At 35.9% G+C, this 15,297-nt stretch overlaps 1 protein-coding gene across 5 annotated transcripts in view; it reads right to left on the reverse strand.

Moving 5' to 3' along the window:
- Positions 1-2,012: 2,012 nt before the first annotated feature.
- The window catches only part of LOC106684811 (amyloid-beta A4 precursor protein-binding family A member 3), a gene marked incomplete at its 3' end in the record, with an annotated part of 167,214 nt that continues 153,929 nt past the window's right edge, over positions 2,013-15,297 (reverse strand). For all 5 annotated transcript variants that reach the window (XM_067045133.1, XM_067045132.1, XM_067045134.1 and 2 more), the window contains 2 exon segments: positions 2,013-2,056; positions 7,536-7,725. In XM_067045133.1, the coding sequence (XP_066901234.1) occupies positions 2,013-2,056; positions 7,536-7,725 (234 nt within the window).

A 15,297-nucleotide genomic window follows, 5' to 3' on the forward strand; every position in this document is an offset into this window, starting at 1 on the left:
AAAATATTGTAATATCCTCTTTTATGAGTAAATAGTTATATTAATACATAAATGATTTTATTTATGTTCTTATTTTATTCATGTATCAACATTAAATATTGTTCATTTGTTTTGTTGAACCAAAAAGCAAGCTAACCCATTTTCATTGTCTAAAATAAATACTTCATTCATAACAAAGCCAAGATGGCAGGACATGTCCTCTAAAAAGTCCATTGAATAGCAGCCATGTTGAGCAGACTTAAATACTTTAAACTTTATTTAACTTCCCATCATAATTGTAGTTACAGTAAATTTAAGGAAAAATAGAAGTCAAGAATAAGTGTTAAAGAATAATGGTCATAAGGAAAATCACATACAAAAACTCAAAACTGCTGTGCTACAATCAATGTTTATATTGAACATCAAGAGAAAGATCACGGTTGGTGAAAGGCATTCGTTGCTTAGGCATGGGCGAGGAATGATGTTTCCTGGGTGAGAAGGTCCTCATCGTCTTTTGTCTAGATCAAGGGTGGACATCTTGAAAAGGAAGATATCGAGGAGTCACCCAAGTAGAATAAGGGACTCTTGGTTTGAATTGCCTGGTGAGTAGACATCGGTCTCCTATAAGCAGAGGTGACTGGAAGCCATTGTTGACTGTTAGACAGAGCATTTTTGGAAAAGAAGACATCAAGACTCATCAACCATCAAAAGAAGAGTATAAATTGGTTGGTTTTGTTCTACCTAAATTTAAATACATTGTAAAAGTAGATACTAATTTAATTAAGTGTTATTAAAAATAAGTGTTCTGATTGCCTAGAAACCCGCCCTGAGATTAAGAGTCTACAATATTATATATAATTAAAAATAAAAATTCCCATATCTATTTAACATTCAATCTTTTTATTTGACCTTGTCATCTTCAAAAACTATACTTTAGATATGAGATTAAGTTAAAACTATATAAAATTCCATTTATTTTATTTTAAATAATTTTTGAATATTACAATATATATTTTAATGTATAACTGGTTCTAGTTATATTTTATTTTATGTTAATATTTCTTGATTTCCTTTTATTAAACCAAAAAGCAAGCTAACCAATTCCATAATACAGAAGTTATAGAGGCCAAAACAAAGTTATTTCTAATATTTTTTGATAGTGGCACGCATCCTTCCGAAGTGGAATTACTCCTATGTTGAGTGGATGGATTGAAATTTTTTAACTTTTGTTGTTTTTCTACCACCATTATAGTATAAATTAATCTAAGAATAGTAATTATGAATGAAGTATTTACATCGTGAATCATCACAAGTGAATTAGAGCGGTTGTGCTACAATCGATTTTCTGAATCAACAATTGAACATCAAGGTATGAGAATGAACAAAGGAAACTGGACACTTGTTCATTGAGCAGTTAGGAGAGATAACGTTTCCTGGGAGCAGGGGGTGCTGACCATCCTTTGATTATGGTCAGTGGTAGATAAATAGAAAGAAGACATCAAGAGACAGCAGTCATCCAAGAAGAGTATATAATTGAAGGAAGAAAGACACTATTTGTTTGGATCACCAGTGGATTGGACGTGTCCTAGAAGCTAGAATAGGATCACACCTTTGTTTACTGTCAGAGGTAGCATCTTGAGAAACAAGACATCGAGAACCATCTGTCACCAAAGAAGATTATATAATTGGTTAGTTTGGGCTATCTCTACCTAGGATTTAATTATTTTTATAAAAGTAGCTATTAATTTAATTAAGTGCCATTGCGTTCTAATTGTCTGGAAAACTCACCCTGAGATAAAAGTCAATAATATTATATAATTTAAAATAAAATTCTCATATCTATTTAATATTTAATTTATTAATTTAAACTTTGTTGTCATCAAAGCTGTACTTTAGATCTGAGAATAATAAAAAACTATTAAATTTCCTTTACATGTATTTTAACAAACCTGAAATATTAAAATATATATATATATACATATAGTAATAATAATAAATATTAAAGTATTAAGAATATGAAACAAATAAACTACCTTCATCACCACTCTGAATGACCCCAGGAGCAGTGCATCGTCTCCTAGAATACAAGATATATTTTAATTTGATATATCAGATATTGAAATAAGTAAATTATAAAATTTCAATTAAATACACAGTATTAGAAATTCTGCAAACATTTATACTTATGCTTTTTAAAGTAATGATTAAAAATTTCACCTTCATTATTTTTAGAAGTTTGAAAAAATTTGGTCTTTAGCTTATAACTTGAAAAGCAAGCATTATTTGAATACATTCTTTTTTATTAAATTAAATAAGACACTTTTTAAATTTATTATAGGTTGATTTTTTTTTGTTTAAATATTTACAGTAAAAAAGTGAGGTAGCAAACCTCAAATTCATGTTAAACACCCACAAAAACAAGGAAGCGCAAAATACCAACACTTATTGTATGACCAGAAGAAGTTCACAGATGTAAACTATTATTTTTAAGAATTATCTGAATGAAAATGGATATCTTAGAGCCCAAGTATGGTTGGAAGATATAAATCGATTTGATTCATTTTTTTATCTCTCTAGTCCATAACTAATAAAAAAATAATTTTTTTTTTTGCTCACCCAAGCAAATAATAATAGTAATAATAATAATCTTTATTTATTCTGGGATTGATCCCTTTAGAATAATGTACAGGCGTCAAAATTAGGCTTCAGAGCCTTAGAGTGAAATACAAAATAAAAATGAAATAATAAAACGTCATAAAATAATGAATTTAAAAAGATAAAAATGAACAACAATAATTAAGAGAATATATAAAATAAGAACAGAATAAATAAAGTAAAATCATATGTCATATCATAAAACATAAGATGACAAACACTTCTGATAATAAGTAATAGAAAAAAAAATCAAATATAATTAAACTAAAACTAATAAATGGAAAGGTACAATTTCTGCTAATGTACATATAAGCCTTGTTTGAAACTTTCAATTGTTATTCTTCCGAAATTGGGTGGACAGAAGGTGGTCGAAGATACGGGATTTGAAAGTTGGAAGGGTATTAGAACTACGAATGAAAGAGGGAATAGAATTCCATATGGATATGAAAGATCTACCAAAGGGTGTGGTTCGATGGGCACTTACATATAAGTCTGAAGGCCATGAGCGGGTATTGCGGGAATGCACTGAGGATTTAAATTGAAGGATATCAGAGATGTACGATGGACGACGGGATTGGATAATTTGGTAGAGGAAGAAAGCAAGAAAATATTTATGATGGAAGGAGGGGTAAAGCCACTTCAATTCTTCATAAAATCTGTTGACAGAGGCATCCCGGGGAATCCCAAAGATGAATCGTACAAAGCAATTAATTAACCGTTTTAATTTTGTTTCGAGATCCCCAGAGACATCCCCGTAAACCAAACAGCAATAATCAAAGTGGGGGAATATTAAGGAAGTAACCAGGAGCCTATGGGTTTCAAAAGGAAGAAGGTGGTGAAGATAATTTAAACGTTTTAGGGTGGAGAAGGTACGATGGGAAAATATCGGAGATATGGTTTTCCCAGGAGAGAGTTTGGTCTATAGTGACACCAAGGTTTTTAACGTATGGATGGAATTGTATTGGGTTATTGTTTAGGAATAAGGTTGGAATATGAGGAATAGTTTTCAGGAGGTGATTGGATCCTATTACGATTGCCTTAGTCTTCTCTGCATTCAACTTAAGCTTGTTTTCTTGTGCCCAGTGACTAATTTGATTTAAGTCTTCTTGAAGCATCTCCATGGCAGCCAGTAGGTGGTCAGAAGGTGGGAAAGAAAGGTAAATTTGGAAATCATCAGTGTACAAACGGTAGTGAGAATGTCGTAATGATGATAAAGAGGAGGTCATTGATGTAGATGGCAAAAAGGGTGGGAGAAAGCGATTTTGATTGAAAGATTGAAGAAGGATTGAAACCAGCGCAAAGCACTGATGGATAGAGGAAGATTTCATAGTTTGTTAAGAAGGATGTTGTGGTCAACCATGTCAAATGCTTTGGAGAAATCAAGGAGGATCAGGATAGTTAGGTTTTGGTTTTCCATGGCAGTTTGGAGGTCGTGGGTAATTTTAAGGAGAGCGGATAGTGTTGAATAGCCAGGTCGAAAGCCAGATTGGGGAGGATTAATGAGGGAACTTTCTTCTAGGAAGTTTGAGAGTTGGTTTTGAATAAGGCGTTTTAACGGTTTAGAAAGGTCAGAGAGGAGAGAAATAGGACGGAAGTCATTAGGTGAAGAAGGATTTGGGATTTTATTTAATGGTCGAACTAAAGCGGTTTTCCAACGAGAAGGAAATGTGGCATATTGCAAGGAAAAATTGTATATATGATAAAGTACGGGAAAAAGGACTGGAAGACAGGATTTAATCAACTTCACAGGAATGTTGTCCGGTCCATGATCGTTGGTATGGGATCTTAGAATAGTGGCTAGTAATTCTTCGCAATTTATGTGGGAAAAAAAGAAGTTTTCAGGATTGAAGGTGTTATTTGGAATTTCAGGAAAGACTGATGGATCATTAGCATGTCATGTGAAATGATTGTTGAGATCATCAGATGTTATTGGAAGAGAGCTGAGGTTAATGGATTCTGGTAGGGATAAATTTCGGAGTATTTTCCACTTGGATTTGGGTTCGGGAGCATTGGAGAGGGCGTGATGAATGTGAAGATATTTAGAACGTCGAACTGCTGAATTGGGTTGCATTACGGAGTAGTTTCAAATGTGTATAATCTGCAGACAGGCGGGTACGACGAAATTTGCGTCAAGCTGCTTCTCTTTGTTTTATCATTGCATTTATTTCCAAAGTATGCCAAGGTGCAGTTGGATGGCGTAAGGTTCGGGTTTTGAGAGGAGCATGGATGTCTAATATAAATTGAAGATGTGAAGTGAGGGTGGATACCATAGGGTCGATGGAATTATAGGAGTGTATAATGTTCCACTGGATGGAATCAAGGTCAGGTTGAAGGGATTCATAGGAAAGGAGGTCCAGATTATGGTATGATATGATTTTAGGTGTAAAGCATTTGACTGGTAGGTCATATGTTATTTGGATCAGATCGTGAGATGAGAGGAAGGGAACGGGGTGCTGGGAAGAGGAAAGAATTTTTACAGGAGAGTTACAGATAAAAAGGTCTAAACAGGTGTCAGAGGATTGTGTGTGATATGTAGAAGAAAAAGGAACGAGGTAAAGATTGAGGGAAAAGAAGAAAGGATTTATCACTGGATTGAGAGAGCATGTTGGTGTTGAAATCACCAGTGATAATAATATTGGAATAAGTGGAAACGAGTTGGACAAGAAAGGATTCGAAAGTGTTATCGAGTGGAACTCGGGGAGGTCGATAAACGATGGAAAATAACAAGGGAGAAGATATGGTTGAAATTTCGACAAACATGTATTCTGCATGTGGAATGATAGGAGAAGGGGAACAAAGCAGGATTTTGACCTTAAGACTAACATGCACATACAACCCAACACCACCTCCAGTGCGATCGGATCTGTCATGGCGAAAGAAAGTGTAATTGAGAATAGAAACTTGAGAGGAAGGAATAAATGGTTTAAGCCACGTTTCAGATACAGCTATTACGTGGTAAAAATTGTCGAGGAAGTATTATTTAAATTCATCGAATTGGGAAATCAGGAATTGTGCATTAACGTGACAGGAACTGAGGACATAAGTCATAATTGTGAGATGGTAAATTGAAAAGTAAGAAGGATAAAGGCTGAGGGATAGAGAATAACAATATTTTATATACTGTTACAATTATATAGAGTGTAACAAAAATAAGAAATTGAAGAGAAATTGTTGCTTGATTTATTGAAATTTGGAAAAAATAGTCAATAAAGATTGAGAAAAAAAAAAAGAGATGTAAATAGAGAAAGTTGTATATGTGCTATTATTAAAGTGTTGAAAAAATTAAAATAAATATAAATAAAACACCTTCTATGAAAAAAAAGAAAATGATAACAATACTGTGGGGACTTGGATACCAAATTCAACTGAAGACGTCCAAGTCGCTGGTCTTGCTTATGATGACCAGTGGGTAGCCATCGGACTGCCTGCACCTGACCCTTCCTCCGCTGAACCAGACGTATTTGATTTTTGCCACTTTCTGCTTCTGCCTGGCTAACCAGTAAAGGTGCTTGTTGGCGGGCTTCATTGCTTCGCTCACATATACGCGAACCTAAGTGGCGAGTGGAGAAACCCCGTTTAGCTCTTCTTTGCCGCACGAATCTCACAATAATAGGGCCGGGCGCTCCTTCCTGTTTAGGCCTGAGCCGTACCGCGTGGTTCAGATCATCCGGACACAGCTTCAGGCCCAGGCCTGCACCAACACTGAGAACCGTTCCCACTATGTTTCTTCCTGCTTCTCGGGAATTCCCCTAATCTCTACAGAATTATTTAGGTGATTCTGTTCCACCTGATTAATTCTAGCTTCAAGGCCACATATTTTAGCTTTAAGATTGTTGTTTTCTAAGGATAGTTTTTTGATTTTATTCTTCTGCTGGTCCAGGAGGGCTTCAATCTTCTCCAGCCGTTCTAAATTTTCGAAAGAAAGCTCCGACTGCTTCTGAAAAGTGTCCTCTATATCTTTGAGCTCATTGATGCCCTAGAGCTTAGCCTTCATTTCTCTAACCTCCTCAATAAGCCCCTTTAAGAGATTAATCATAGTGCTAGGCTCATTTCCTTTCAACATGCCAGGCCCTGACTCACATTCAGCACATATCCATTTTTTATGAATATCTGGTTCAGAGCTATCAAGTTTGATGCATTTATTGAGATATATACTGTGACAGGTTAGGCATGAAATTTTCATTTTTTCGTCTCTTGAAATAGCTTTATTCCAGGTCTTACAAATAACCATCTTAAAGACTAATAAATGAATAAAATTTAAAAAATAAAAATGAATGGAGTTTAAAGGACTTGAAGGAGGCAAATAAAAACACGTACCAGATTGTTTGTTTACGTGAGCCGCTGTCGGATCAAGCCTGTTAAACTAATCCCCACTACTCTTGTACTGAACAACCGATTTCTTCTATTTTCAATGTTTTTTCTGATAATTATAGTGCCTAGGGCCACAATGTTTCATGAAATGAAACACACAATGTTTCACCAAGATTATCCTAATAATTTATATAGATTTTTATGGAATCTTCGCTAGCTGCTAGTTGTAGAGAGGAGACACAAGAGTGATGTTTACTGCACGAGTGATACTCTAAGACAGAATGTGGTAATAAGTCTCCTGCTGTTTTAGTATGTATAGTATGATTCCAACCTTTCAATAAAACAATAACTTCATATCAATTCAAAAACATAGAAAATTATTAATTGACTATATATAATTAAAGAAGGAAGATAAATAAGGGAGTTTTACATTCACTTACCTATATATGAAATTAATTTCAACTCAAAGTAGAGCAGTAAGAGAAATTTCACACAGCAACAGATTTTTATCTGTATTTAATGACCAGACTTGAACAAAATTCTTAACAGAAGGAAACATTTAAAAATATATATATACAGCATATGAATACCTTGGAATCCAAATTGGACTAGTTTCCACTGTTGGAGGGGATGGTTCTTGAGTAGGAGAATGTAAAGGAAGTGTTTTGGTCCTTTGTAGGGTCAGTCTGATGTCTTTCAATGCAGCTTCAACCGTTGGATCACCCAATCCAACCATTGTAGTAGGACTTTGAGGAGCCGGAGGAGGTGGTGTACTCCCATCTATTATTTACAGACAAAGGAAACACAATAATAAGAATATAAACTTCATTGAATCAATAATTGAATAATTTGTAAAGATATTATTTGTTTTTTGGAAATATTTCCATTATTAATGAGGATATATTATTGATGGATACAATTTTATTTGAGAACTACAGCTTCCGGGTGGATTATGAGAGAAACTGGTTCCTGTAGTTAACAGGAAAAGATTCTAATAGTATATAAATGCTTTCAGAGAAGTCATTTGTCAAGGTTAGGGATGGTGGCTAAAATAAAAGTATTATTGAAATCAACTGAGTGGTTTAATGATAAGGAATATTCAGAGTTGGGAGGCAGTAAATTTATAGGAAGAGACAGAATATTTGTATTGAGTCTTGGGAGATTTTTAGTTTCACAAATATAAGGCCAATTACAGGTAGGAGTAGAAACACAGGATATGGAATACAACATGACAATGGCATTGTAGAGGAATAGGTTGATTGTTGATTGAGGATGTTTTGGAAGAGAGTAGATTGATTGTTGGATCTGAAGCCAAGTCGGAGGTTGGGGCTAGAGGAGCGTAAGTAATTATGGAGAGTAGAGAAGAGGGGATGTAAGATAGTGACCTATATAAGGAGGAGGTTACAAATTCTGACCTTTTTACTTTCTTTTCATTTGTATAACAACTGCCTTAACTTTCGTCTATATTATTTATTTTGAAATAATTTTTTAGTCTCATTTTTACCCATATATTTGGTATGCTTCTTTATATTTGGTTATGAAAGCTATTTCCACTTGGCTTTACAAAAATACAATAAAATGTCCAAAAAGGCATACATAAGAACATGTATACCAGCTTGCTCTCAAGGCTGCTTTGTCTATCTATGCTCATTCTCACATAATTCCCCCCTTCTCTCTTTTATTCTTCCCTTATATATTTTTTCTTATAATTTATGTTTACTTTTGCTTATCTGCATCGTTGTGCATATTTTGTCCATTGTATCTTGTATAATGTTTGCTTTCACTTATTTAATTGTATTACTTTCAATTTTTATTATATGTATAGTACACTGCTGTTTATTTTTGGTAGTAGAGGCATGTGCAAGCCAAGTGCACTACCACACTGCTGTCACACCCCTTATGCCAGAAATGGCTAGGAAGAGAGTAAAAAAAAAAGATTCCAGGGTCGATCCACAACTGATATAACAGAATAGATAATTATCTCCCACAGCTAGACACAAACCTGGGCATGGGAGATAAGAGTGCCTTCACTGAGCTACCCGGTTCCTAAACACAATACATAGTCCAGGCAAATTAGTTAGAGTTAGAATTATTTAGATATAACTTTGAAAATTTGTATAATTGTTTAGGAGTTTACTGATGAATATAAGAGGTAGAGAAAGTAAGAGTACTGTTGGGCTGTCATGCTGTATGAATTTTTTTCCCAAAAGTTGCCAACACTGAGGGGTAATGAAGGGTTTCCTGAATAAAACGAGCACTGGAGACTCATCTCAGAACCAAGACTGGTTGACTGACCATGACTGAAGTGTTGGTTTCTCATAAATATGTAAAAAAAAAACAACACTAAGAGCAAGGTGCACACTGTCATAAGGTTCCTTCTAGCAGAAGGAAAAACTTCAACTAAAATTTTGGCACGAATCAAGAATGCTTATGGTGAAGGTGCTATGAACCAAACGAACCTGTATAAATGGTATCATAAGATTAATAAAGAAAGAATTAGTATACATGACACAGAAAGGAGAGAAAGATCTGCAATTGTGACCAATGTGTTGGTGTAAAAAATTAAAGAAACTGTTTCTAATGACCACCGATTGACAATGGATGAAATGTTTGTTTCCCCAAATCCACTGTTCCACATGGAATAATTACAGAAACGTGAGGATATAAAACAATTGTGCTCAAGATTTGCTTCAAAACAACTGACAGATCAATACAAATTGAATCAGGTTGCTGGCGCTTGTAATTTCCTTGAGCGACTTTAATTGAAAGGTGAAGATATTCTGAGCTCCATTGTGACTGGTGATGAAACATGGTTGGCTTGTTACACCACTGAGAAAAAAGATAAGTCATTACAATGGCATCACACTGGTTTCCTATCTGCCAAAAAATTCAAAACCTCAATTTCAGCCAAATAAATTATGGAATCTGAGTTTTGGGACTGAAAATGAATCATTTTGATTGATTTATTTGTCTCAGGGGGAGATGACCCTACAATACTACCAAGGTGCTTTTGAACGTGTTATGTGCAATCCTAACGCAGTACCCCACTGTTGCCGAACCCCATATGGCAGCAATGCCCGGAAAGGGGATAAAAAAAAAGGTTGGGATGTGTTGAATCATCCTGCTAACTCCCCTGACTTGATGTCTTTACACCTTCCTGAAGACTCACATGGGTGGTAAAACTTTTTGAACCCATGGGGAGATGAAACAAGTGGTTTTGAAGTGGACTAATAGATGGTGCAATAAATCACAACAGATGGCGGGATAGTTGTATGAGGAAGACATTAAAAAGCTTATGCCATGACTTACAATTTGCATAGAACAGGAAGGTGATTATGTGAAAAGATAAGTATCATATATATATCAACGATATCCTGTAATTTTTTTTTAATACAAAAAAAATTGAGTATTCTCATTTTCTAGACATGCCTCATACCTAAAGTCCTGAGGTTAGAGGGTTGGCAGGAGAGGGAATAGACAAAAAGAAGGTACTCCTTTTTTATTTTTAGTTTTTTGAATAATATTTTATAAAATATTGGTTTTATGGACAAAATTATCCTTACCACGAATAAATGATAAATTTAGACATATCAATTTCCTATGAAAAAGGTACAATATATAGGTTTCTTTTTAGTTCTTAATTTAAATAATCTTGTGGTAGTGAAGGACGCAAGGTCCCAACAGGACCGGCAGTGAGAACGGCTACACTTCCGGGACTGTGTGGCTGTGTTTTTCCGCCACTGAAAAACAGTGGTTTGGTCATTGCAAAGGGGCTGCCAAAAGGCAAAGGTTGCTGAGCCTAGAGGGCAGACCCCGGAGCAGGACCAGGCTATGGAAAAAAAAGGTTAGGAGCTCCTCTAGGACTTATGCACCTATTGTGAACAAACCAATGGGAATGGATGGCAAGCCTAAGAGCTATGCCAAAGCAACTAATGGATTTGATGTTGTAATGTGCTTAGTAGCTATCCACAAACCCAACTTAGTAAGGCACAATGTAGTTTACTAAAGGAGAAAATTGTTCGACTCCTTGACAAATTAGACGAGTTTTGGAGAGTTCCGCCCACTGTTCAGTGGTGCAGGCTACAGGATTCGTCCCAACTTGTAGCAACCTATCCGCTAGAGACTGATTATCTATTTTAATCCCCAATTTTGGTATTGGGGAAAGAATAACCCTATGCACTGGAAAAGCTAAAGAGGCTCCTTGAAGTTGGAAGGGTGGCAGTGTTTCTTCCTGGCAGTAGGCTACCAGATGAAGCACTCCTCAGGCGGCTCCGGTTGCAGAATAGGGATATAGTGGGAATCTGCAATGAGAGCGTATAACACATCAAAGACTAGGAGAAAGGATTCTATGTTGTGCTTACAAGGAGTGGAGTAATGCTTGTGCCTTCACTAACTAAACAACCCTCAACGTTGGGACTGGCCAGGGCGGTGGCCGTCAGCTGGAGTGAGCCTAAGGTTCCAGTGGATGCTGCAAATCAATCAACACCATTGCACAGCTGCGTGTGGTGTGCTGCAGCAATATATTAGAGGTAAGGATATTGTTATTATTCTTATACCAGAAACTTACCTTTATGAAAGCAGCCTGAAACGTTTTGGTCAAACAGGATACAAAGTCATGTCTGTGCCCATGCATCCCAGAACCTGCATTGTACTTAAAAGTAATTAAAAAACGGCTTCCTCTTTGGCAACTTTGTTCCAGAGATCTTACAGTAGCACAGTTCACCCCACAACGGAATTCAGGAAAGGCAGGTATCATGATATTGGCGCGATATCTGTCCTACAAAGATACAACCCCCACAACCAAGTTTGAGAGGATTGTGGAATGTGGATAGAAAGAGATCCTAGCTGTCCAGTTCTAACACCAATCAAAGAGATGAGCGAATCTTAGATTTTATTATTAATTTTGATCTAGATATACTTAATAGGGGCAGGAAACCTACCTTCTGTAATAGGGTCAGATCAGAAATTAATGATATTACCTTGGCAACACGTCATGTTAGTCAAAATATAGTCAATTGGCATGTCTCTAAGGAAGAGTCATGCTCAGACCATAAATACATCAGACATAATCAATATGTTGGAATGAGATGCGACGCAGCATATAGGAACACCAGAAGCATGGATTGGGAATCCTACAACTTGCATCTCATAGAACTAACCAGATGCTGTCCCAAAATAATACATAATACCTGGCATCTGGAATGTTTCAATGACTCACTGACAGATGCTATTGTGAATTCATACCACAGCAGCAATCCTATCTCTAAACAAAACATCCAACAGGAATGTTTCCTAGTGGGACAATGAATTCAATAAGCAAAAAACCCTTACTAGACGACTATTCAATGATTCAAAGATCTGGCATCTAATCTGCCTATAAGAAAGCTCTTACAGAGTACCACAAATTGGTCCGTAAAGCCAAAAGACAATCTTGGATGAAGTTTTGTTTTGAAGTTGACAATATTCTGGCTACATGCTAATTAAACAAAATTCTTTCAAAGCAATCCAGTTCTGTATTGTTGGGTACACTAAAAAAGGGTGGTTTAACGGCCTCCAATGAAAGGTCATTACATAAACCCTGAGAGAATTAGTGAGATCCCACTTTCCTAATTGTGAGCTGCTGGAGATGATATTTCTCCCACAATAGATAACTACAGCACTAGTAAAAATAAGTAGGAAGCCAATAGTATCATTACTATTGGCAAAACTGAAAGGGCGATTAACTCAGTGTCATCATTCAAATCACCTGGCACTGATGGCATCTTTTCTACCTCGCTGCAGAAAGACCTACCAGTGATCAAGGTGTATTTACTTGAACTTCTCAGAGGCAGGATAGCACTTGGATATATTCCAAATAGATGGAGGTCAACTAAGGTGTGCTATATACCCAAACCTTCAAACCAAATCTTATGAAGACCCTAAATCATTTCAACCAATATGCCTCACATCCTTTCTGATGAAAACATTGGAAAAGACTGTAGATAGACATATAATAGAAAAGGAACTGTTAGCAAACGCTATAAATTCCAAATAATATGCTTGCCAAGCAGGAAAATCCTGGAAGGTAGCTTTACACAACCTGGTCTCTAAGATTGAAAAACACTATATCAAAAAGAGATTACAGTTGGCATCTTCCCTGACTTTGAAGGATAGCGGACTACCTTGGCAATAAGCCATTGGAAGGCACATCTATCCCCCTAGGGAGGTACACTTCACCATTTCAGTCAGAAATACTTGTAGTAAATCATTGGACCAGTGCTCTCATAGAGAAAGGGCTCTCTGGTAGAATTACAATCTAACCAGATAGCCAGGAAGCACTATGGGGCACTCAACAGGCCCATTACAGAATCCTGAGTAGTTGAAGATTGCTATGTAGCATTCAATAAACTCTCATGCGTTAATAGTCAGCATTGAATGGGTGCTGGGTCAGTGCAGTATTCCGGCAACGAACATGCTGACAGATTAGGAAGGGATGGCTCTGAAACCATTCCTGTTACTCCTAAGCCAGTAAGCCTAAGCCTAAGCTACGCCAAAAGTAATATAAAGGCACCTTACGGCTTAGGAGCCAAGCATTACTGGCTTAACAAAACGTAGCAACAATCTAAGCTGTTTCTAGATGAACCTCTTAGGGGCTGAAGCGATGAACTGCTTCGGCTGGACAGGAGTTCTCTAAGGATAATTACAGGGAACTACACAGGTCACAGCAAACTTAATATGTTTAAATATATGTATATATAGTTGACCGTAAAAATTGATATATAAGAAGATGGTCAGGGTTGCGTAATCTAAGTAAGTTGAGGGATTGATCAGCTCACACTGCTTGGGATCCACAACACAATTCACCCCAAACAGCATGAACCTCCAACCCACAAATAATAGGTCACACCAGCATATAATGTGTTATGTCATTTCATCCTCAGCATGACAGAATCTGCTCAAGGGTGACTGTATGAAGTGCGCCTTCAACCTACGGAATAGGAGTGAAGAAAGAAAAACTCCCTCTGAACACAGCTTGCTAGCATATCAGTGAGTGTCTTTTGTTACCTTGGCCTCATAGGGCACTGGTGTTACAATCGCAAGTAGCCATATGCTTATAGCAGGGGTGGCCCTTGTTTCAAGTCTTCCGTTTAAATAGAATAGTGACTCTGTAAGCTTGAGGTTAAACATATTAATATATAAGAAGATGGTCAGGGTTGCGGTCAAAAGAGAAACAAAAATATTGTATATATGTATATATAGTTGAACGTAAAAATTGATGTATAGGAAGATGGTCAGGGTTGCGGTCAAAGGACAAACAAAAATAGTTTACAACTTTTTTCCCCCAATTTGTAGGGCTTCATCAGGGCTGTTCAGAGCAAATGGGTGAACAGTGCTGTTGACTGTTCAACCGTTTGTTCTGAACTGCCCTGATGAAGCCCTACGAAGTGGGGCGAAACGTCGGAAAATAAATAGTTGTAAACTATTTTTGTCTCTCCTTTGACAGCAACTCTGACCATCTTCCTATGCAGAAACAAAAATAGTTTACAACTATTTATTTTCTGACGTTTCGCCCCACTTTGCAGGGCTTCATCAGGGCTAAAAACATACAAAATTATAAGAATAAAAATACAAAGATAAGATACAATGATAAGAATAAAAACAAGTAACAATGGCAAGAGTAAAATTTTCTTTATAAAAATACGTAAAATATAAAGCTAAAAAAGTACAGTAGATGCACATAAAACAAAAACAATACGGGGAAGGGAAAAAAAAAATTATAGAGATAAAATAAACATCATGAAAGAATAATAAAAATAAATAAATAATGATATAAAATGATAATAAATGAGCAAAGAACAAGTCAGGACAACCTACCTGTTCAAAGCAATCGGTTGAACAGAAAGAAACAATGAAGCGGAAGCGTGGAGGAGTGGGGAGGAGGTAGCCAGCAAACCATTTAACGGCTTTATTTCGATTTAAAATACGTCGCTTATACAGAAAGTAGTGATAAAGAATAATGATAAATGAAAAATGATAAGAAAAAAATACAGAATGATACAGAACATGAGTTATTACATGATAATAATAACTATAATAACTAATTACAATTAGAATGACACATATCATTACTAATAATAGGAGATTATATTGAAGAAAATAAAACAATATAGGATATAATAACAATAATTGTAAAAGAAGTAACTAATAAAAAGTAAATAAAGAGTAGTTTAAAATAAAAAAAATTACAAAGAAATAAGTAAGAAAAATAATTAAACAATGATAACAACTGTAGTATTTATACTTGAAGAAGTTTGTCGGGGGGTGCGGTCAGCAAAGAACAACAGAAATAAACAAAACAATATTTATTTATTT

Source organism: Halyomorpha halys, unplaced genomic scaffold, assembly GCF_000696795.3.
Source record: "Halyomorpha halys isolate HHAL.00 unplaced genomic scaffold, Hhal_1.1 Scaffold622.1, whole genome shotgun sequence".
In the NCBI taxonomy this organism is placed as follows: Eukaryota; Metazoa; Arthropoda; class Insecta; order Hemiptera; family Pentatomidae; genus Halyomorpha; species Halyomorpha halys.